Below are 8,191 nucleotides of genomic sequence, written 5' to 3'. Positions count from 1 at the left end.
GCGAGGGACGACTAGCAAAATACATGCATATCACATGAGATATATTATATATTCAGAGTAATAATATTGCTCTTGTAATTATCAAACATATCCTTATGAGTTGTGACTTGTGACACACTAACATGAACCAACAAGCCATCACCAACCCAAAAATTCATGGCAAGATTTCACCCCTCCACCAATTTCTAACTAACTCACAAACATCATGAAAAAAACATGAAATTTGCACACCTCACAACACCTTTGATAATCTCCTCAATTTAAACCCTTCGGATTCAATTTACTACCACTAATACTCTCACCGCAAAAAAAAAATAATCGACCATGGAAACCAAACCTTTGTCACAAATTTACGAAAACGATGAATACATTTTCCGTAGCCGTTTTCCCTCGGTTCAAGTCCCGGACGACCTCACGTTGCCCGAATTCGTCCTCGGAGACGCGGAGCTCTCTGCAGACAAAGTGGCAATAGTGGAGGCCGAAACGGGAAAAACGTACACATACGGTGACGTGGCACAAAAAGTGAACAAGTTCGCGGGGGCTTTGAGGTCCCTCGGGTTGAGAAAAGGCCACGTGGTGGTGGTTGTGTTGCCAAATGTGGCCGAGTATTGCATTGTTGCCCTCGGAATTATGGCCTCTGGGTGCGTGTTTTCGGGCTCAAACCCCGCGGGCCATATTTCGGAAATCAAGAAGCAGGTCGAAGCGTCTTCGGCGAGGCTTATTATTACCGATGGCTCAAACTATGACAAGGTAAAATAAAACTATGTTGATATTTATTTGTAAATATAATTTTGGTAATACAAAGGTTAGTTTATGGGTTTGTGTAACGACATAAATCAAAATGGACCCAAATATAGCAATTATAGTTTAAATTATTGATATTTTAGTTTTCTAGTTTAATTTTTTTTTTTTAATTGTAAAGCCAAACGTGAATTGTGATTCATAATTCATTCATCATTAGCTTCTTCTTCTTTTTCTTTTCGCCCAACATTATTATTGAGTGCTAACTTGAACATTAGTACGACCTCATATAGTCAAGCGACAATAAAAAAAAATAGATAGATATCATTTACACCACTTGGTATTTTGTGAATAATATTGGACGTCCAAGAGTACTTTGCACAATTCACTCACAAAAATCCAATACATACATGCTGATCAGCGATTAACATATACTATATACATATCTTTTTGTGTGGTAACTAAGATAGTCTAGTGGTAATTCCACACCATCTCCTGTGTGGAGGTTGTGGGTTCAATCTCCACTAAAAAAAAATTTATATATATATATATATATATCTTTTTGCATCTCAATAGTTTTCAAGGAAAGACTGCTAGTAGTAGTACTAATACTATAGAGTCTAGTTAAGACAATATATATATATTTTTTTAAAGGTATATAAAAATATATTTTGTTACATCCTCTTTAGTCTTCCGTGTTCCATTACCTTTTCACGCTACTATTTTATTCCATCCCTAAACACGAACCGTCACAATTGTTAATAATATATATATATATATATATATATATATATATATATATATATATATAATATGGATAGGTATCAACATTTTTGTTACAGAAAAAAAAACACACACACTCGTAATGAGTATAGTTTTGGCAAGTACTATTATACTATTCATTGACGTAAACAATATTACGGACGGACCACTCATTTTGCTTTAAATAGCGTACAATAACTTTCAATAGTTATGTCAAAGTGACCAAAGATGAATTTAAAAAGTTGATCGTTACCTTTGGTTCATAGTTAGTACCATTGCTATAAAAACTTACACGTAGCTTTTAATAGCCGCTCCATTCATTTCGTAAGAAATCGAAACTAACACTAACTAAAAGGTGATACAAGTCAATCAATAGGTAACACGTGACTTTTAGTAGCCAGTCAATATTATATATCGGAATGCAATTTATTATTCGTGGGATAATATATATAGCACGTTGACCAAAAAGCATAATTTAAAATAAAATAATAAAAAAAAACACTTTAATGCTTATGGAAAGCTAATTTTGATTATGTTGAGAATTTGTTTGGTAAAATTAAATTATAGGTGAAAGAAATAGGATTACCGGTGATAACCGTGGACGAAGAGCCCGTGGAAGGAGCCATAAGTTGGGACAAGCTCATGGATGCGGCACACAAGGCCGGGAGTGTTCCAACGTCAGATGATGAGAAGTTGACTCAATCCGATTTGTGTGCCCTGCCTTTCTCGTCTGGCACGACAGGCGTGTCGAAAGGCGTGATGTTGACCCACCGAAACTTGGTGGCCAATCTCTGCTCGTCGCTCTTTGCAGTGCCGACAGAGGTGGCTGAACAGGTCACCGTTTTGGGGCTCATGCCGTTCTTCCACATCTACGGCTTGACTGGGATCTGTTGTGCCACCTTGAAGGGACGGGGAACGGTGGTAGCCATGCGTAGGTACATCTGAGATTTTTTTTTTTCAAATTTGTCCCTCCTGAATTTTTATTTTCGAATTTGCCCCTCCCATCAATTTTTTTTTCTTCTTAAAACTGTATATATGTTTTTTGTATATAAAAATTCTCGAAAGAGTATTTTTGTGTTAGCCTCCAAATTGAGTTTTCTGGCTCCGTCCCTGCTTAGGTATGAGGTGAGGGCCTTCATGACGGCACTCACTGATCATGCAGTCACGTTCGCCCCAGTTGTGCCGCCCATAATATCGGATATGGTCAACAAGCCAGCTGTCGCGGAGTTTGACCTCAGCTGCCTAAAGCTCCAAGCTATTATGAGCGCCGCTGCACCTCTTGCCCCGGAGCTCCTCAGGGCCTTCGAGGTCAAGTTCCCTGGCGTGCACGTCCAAGAGGTATTAGTTAAAAGGGTTATTAAGTTATATAGCCACACGGATATAGTGGATTGAGATATAGCCCACCTTTGGTTAATTTCTTGTAAATAGCCAAGTAAACTTATTAACAGATTAATAAAAGCCTTATTTAACACAACCAAACATATATTTTAGGTAGTTAATTGGCTGCCACGTATGCAAACTGGCTATTTACAAATTATTTACCAAAAGTTGGCTAATTTACAATTCATATAGTTTAGGTGGTTTACGTAGCAAATTTTTTGTAGTTAAAACCACATCTTCTCTTATGAGTCATGACTAATGTGACCCAATAATGTTATTAAAATATTTATTAAAAAAACTATGTGCAATATTTTTTTTTACTATATTACAAAAACTTTGTTGTTTAAGCGGGATTGGCAAGTTGGTTTTTTTAAGTTAATTTCGCTACATGCTCCAATTTTTATGGCGTGAGGCGAAGAAATTCAATTAACATCAACAATATATGTTGATTATGGATTAGTCACATTTAACTATTTTAACATAAAATATAGAATCATGTTTCTAAGAAAATCAGTTAAAAAGGAGGTTAACCACTTTTTAGCCGGTTAAAAAATACTTAAAAATGAAGACCTAGTAGTACTAAATTACAACAAAATGGATGATAGGCATATGGAATGACTGAGCATAGTTGCATCACTCTAAGTCATGGAGGTTCACTTGAGGATAACTATAGATCCAAGAAGAACTCAGTTGGATTTATTCTTCCAAATTTGGAAGTGAAATTCATAGACCCCGACACCGGCCGATCTCTCCCTAAAAATACCCCCGGCGAATTATGCGTAAAAAGCCAATGTGTTATGCAAGGTATGCATACGATCAATTAATAATTAAATCAATCGATTCATAATAATTGACTAATCACAACATGTGTTTTATGTTTTGATTAATATTGTGATTATATAAGGTTACTATAATAACAAAGAGGAGACTGATAGAGCAATAGACAATGAGGGTTGGCTTCACACAGGAGACATTGCTTATATTGATGATGATGGAGATATATTCATTGTTGACCGTATTAAGGAAATGATTAAGTACAAAGGCTTCCAAGTAAGATTATATTTAAATTATATGATTTATAAATATATAAATATATATATACAATGTACGGTCATAAAATCATAAAATCATAAAATTCACTTTCTAGGTATATAGACTTCATTTTCTAGGTATAAAAGGGTCAATCATAAAATCGTAATGATTTATTTTCATATTTTTTTAGGGGTGTTTGATTATTATTATTATGATTATTATTTTATAGGTTGCTCCTGCTGAACTAGAGGCCATTCTTCTGACTCATCCTTCCGTTGAAGACGCTGCAGTTTTCCCGTGAGTCTACTAAATTTCATTATGGCCTATTTTTTGGTTTTTTCCAAAAGTTTGGGTATATTTATTTATGCATGATGAAAAATCATATCAAATCAGTCGAGAAATTGTATATAAAGCTGAGTAACGTTATTGCTACCTGGCCGTACTTTGTTTGTTTGTTTGTTTAAAAATGTTTCAACTTTCATACAAATATAGGAAAAAAATCGTGAATAAACATAAATCATGACGAAGTAATAAGTGTTATTTTAATTCATAATATTTATAAATAAATAAAAATTCTCAACGGCCGGAATAAAGAGTTCCTATATGATGAATTGTTCTCCACTTTTTGGGCTTTGTGGATTTCTAAGTACCATTGGCATAATAAATAAATAAATTTTAAAAACAAACTTATATGTGCAAGTGACTTTATTAGTTTATGATGTTTCATATATTGACATATGTAACTCTTTTTACTAGCCATTCATTTACTGTGATAATACAGTCTTCGGTTCTCGTAACTTCACTTAATTTTTTGTTTTGAGCAAAAAACAAATTTACTTTTTGGACGGAATTTTATTTCTGCGACTTACTACTTCACTTTCAGTGTAAAATAATTAGGTCATATGATTGTATAATCGAATTCAACATTTCGCATCGCATCCATCACCAAAATATTACTTAAACTAGGCTAAAAAAAGACCACAAGTACGTACTAATGAAGTTTTCAAAGCATAAAATCAATTATTCGAAAAAAATAATCGGTCACAACTCATAAAATTAATACGAGAATAAGCCATATATGTAGCCAATTTTTTTTAAAAAAATTAGCCCTTTTAGTTTAATTGATTCCTCCGTCCCCGATAGATCATTTTATATATCTAATTATTTGTATACATCATATTCAAACTAGAAGAAAGCAAAAAATGAAAAAAAAATTCATGGCCTATAAATATAATATATTGGATTTTATTTCAGGGTTGTGGACGGAGAGGCTGGAGAGATTCCGGCAGCGTGTGTAGTACTAGCCCCAGGTGCCGATATTTATTTATTTATTTATTATTATTATTATTATTTCAGTCTTACATTAAATACATATAGTATATGCTTAATTACATTGAATTCATAGGTGCCGAAGAGTGTGAACAAGATATTCTCAGTTTTGTGGCCTCAAACGTAGCTAATTACAAGAAGATTAGACTCCTCCGATTCGTCGATTCAATTCCCAAATCGCCCTCCGGCAAAATCATGAGAAGGCTTCTCAAAGACATTGTAGCCAAAGACTCAACCCAAAAACTCACTCCCAACAAATACATAGCAATATGATCATATATTGATGATTGAAACAGTATTATACGTTGGAATAAAAGGGAGCAAAATAAAAATAAAATAAAACAAATGTGTCTCTTGTTGTCTAAAGTTTGTATCTTTCATTTTCTGTTATTGCCTATAGTCCATCGGCTACAAATATATTATTCATAATTCCATATTGGTGATGAAAATTACCATTGCGCATTGCACGTGTAGTATTTTTTTAGACTAGTAAAATAGTACTATCCATAATGATTATTTAATATCACGTAGGTGTAGGTAAGAGAACATCAGTTATTAGTTTATGTTAACACAAATTCAGGCTTGAAGACTTGTTATTACACTAGCTAGCTAGCTAGCATTTAAAATCATATTTTTCAATTACGTGTTTAATCGAAATAAATTAACTTCGATTACGCATTGATGTATCAAATAATACGGTTTGGAGCCAATCTTAACGGAGCCAGCTTTAAAACAAAGTGGAACGTGTTTTGATATATTTTAGTTATTAAAATAAAAGAGTATATTATGATTGATTTTCACTTAATAATAACTAGCTAAGTTCGAAAGTATAGACTTATATCCTCATTTTCTTAATTTTTGTATATTACTTACCCCCCTCTGTATTGTTTTTTTCCTTCCTATTACAAATATACTATCTTCTTTCTCTCTACTGGTTCTTATATCTTTAATTTGAAATTAGTTTAACATTTTATTTATTAATTATATATTTTCTATTCTTATTGATAGTACATATTGCGATTTATATTTATTATAAACATGTATTATAAGTTTTTTGTGCCTAATCAATCCTTAGCAGATATTAGACACTTTTATTATTATGGGTGTATATTATTTAATTATAATTAAAACAAAAAAATAAAACATGTCTTGTACTATATATCGTATAAAACCAAAAGAAAAATAAGACAAGCAAATTAGTAATCATAAAATCATGAAATTTGTCTTGAATATATATAAAAAAAAAAAAACGATTTGATTATACGTGAATGAATGGATGTGAGGTGACTAGAGATAAATATTTGGCAACTATTTATGGATAATGTATTTTCTATGAAACCCTGAATATATAATGTATTTATGGATAATTGTTTCTGTATTAGGAAACTATAAGTCAATGCCTAAATACTAGCCTCCTGAGCCGTCACCCCAAAATTACACGAATTAAGAAAAATCAGCTTTTTGTGCTCACGTTAATGATATTTTTACCTGATTAGGGTTCTAATGATGGGTCTTTTTATTATTTAATTTTTATTTGATTTTTCATTGCTTCATTTGGGTAATCACGTTGCTTCAAACCGGTCTGTGGTTGTGGACAATAATTCTCTAATTTTGTGTCACTCCACGTGTTTGACAAGCTTGATGGGAAAAAAAAAAAAAAAAAGCTTAAAAGGTCCATTGGGGACACATTTCCTTACCCATTTTCAATTCCTTCACATGGGTCTATGGCCCACAAAAAAATGCATGATTGTTGAGCCTCAAAAGCCTTTTCTTTTTTATTATTTAAATAATTTATATTTTTGGGCCTTTGCATTCTCTGAGAGAGGCTCAGAAAAAACTAAAGCAATGTGAATATCTCATGGTAGCTGAAATTCATTACTATCTTGACTTTTCTTCTTTTACCTATCACACTCTGGTTTCCTAAAATAAATAAAAATTTAAGGCAATGCAATACACATAAATGATTTCTACAGATTCACCAAAAAGTGAATTATCCGTACAACATAGGTTTTTTTTTTTTTTTTTTTTTTTTTTTTGGAAACACACCTGTTTCAATGGGGTCTAAATGCCAAAGCTGTAAAACCTTCAATAAATAGAAAATAACCCAACAACCTAATAACATTTACTTTTTTTTTTCATTCAGGAGGAAAACAACATAAAAGAAGAGGACAATGGAGTTTTTATCATAGAATCGTGATAATTTGATATTTCGTCATTTGGTGAATGAGTTTTCACTGTTCTGATTAAATCTGCAATGAAAACTTCTCAGCGTCAAATTCATGAAAGAAATGTTTTTTTTTTTTTTTTTTTTAAACATCGTGCCACGTGCTCACGTGCACTTTCCCAAGTGTGCAACATTATGAGATCTTACTACATCAGCTAAATCTAATTAAGTGATTGATTAAATTGTTGGCCAACCTCATTTACTCACTCCACACGAACTAATAAATATATGGTAGAATATATAAATATTTTAAAGGTAAGGGATCCAAATAATTATTAAAGTTTATATAAAATAATATCTGCCTGGAGTGCATAACCGTGACCCCCTACGAGAATAATATATAATTACTATGATATTAACATATTCCTTGTAACACATCCCATGTAGATATTCATATTCTTTATTTATTTACGATTTGTCACTAGCCACAATTGAACCTTTACTTTTTCAGTCGTTCCTTCCTTCTTTTTTTTTTTTTTTGGCCATAATCATAATGTCAACTAGTTCAACTTGTACCGAGACAACACAAAAAAAATTATATATATATTCAAATACAAAATAAAAAACAATATCCAACTTGCTAATAAAAAAAAGTGACACATTCTCTATGTTTACTTTCTTTAAATAGATGCCAATGTAGAAACTAACAAAAAAAAAATTAAAAATTTGATACCTTAGCTTATGATAGACATTTCACTTTACTTTTCAGATGTAAAGTAACAA

At 32.2% G+C, this 8,191-nt stretch overlaps 1 protein-coding gene across 1 annotated transcript; it reads left to right on the top strand.

The window, feature by feature from the left end:
• The first annotated feature begins 324 nt into the window (after positions 1–324).
• On the top strand, positions 325–5,517 carry ACOS5 (acyl-CoA synthetase 5). The gene is made up of 8 exons (XM_089608714.1): positions 325–750; positions 2,071–2,438; positions 2,622–2,841; positions 3,489–3,687; positions 3,788–3,933; positions 4,145–4,212; positions 5,170–5,225; positions 5,321–5,517. The coding sequence occupies exons 1-8, from the start codon at positions 325–327 to the stop codon at positions 5,515–5,517; spliced, it is 1,680 nt and encodes a 559-aa protein (XP_089464840.1).
• The last annotated feature ends 2,674 nt before the right edge of the window (positions 5,518–8,191 follow it).

This window comes from Urtica dioica, chromosome 3 (genome assembly GCF_054948205.1).
Source record: "Urtica dioica subsp. dioica isolate 48M chromosome 3, U.dioica_male_clone48M_v1_H2, whole genome shotgun sequence".
NCBI classification, from domain to species: domain Eukaryota; kingdom Viridiplantae; phylum Streptophyta; class Magnoliopsida; order Rosales; family Urticaceae; genus Urtica; species Urtica dioica.
The sequence above is the reverse complement of the archived record's forward strand: the minus strand, read 5'-3'. Positions and strand labels throughout refer to the sequence as shown.

Bases quoted from the DNA above. Each gene is read 5' to 3' on its own strand.
- ACOS5 (XM_089608714.1), top strand. From the start codon at position 325: ATGGAAACCAAACCTTTGTCACAAATTTACGAAAACGATGAATACATT. The intron at 2,842-3,488 runs GTATTAGTTAAA...AATGGATGATAG, and splicing joins CTGGCGTGCACGTCCAAGAG to GCATATGGAATGACTGAGCA. The intron at 4,213-5,169 runs GTGAGTCTACTA...ATTTTATTTCAG, and splicing joins GAAGACGCTGCAGTTTTCCC to GGTTGTGGACGGAGAGGCTG.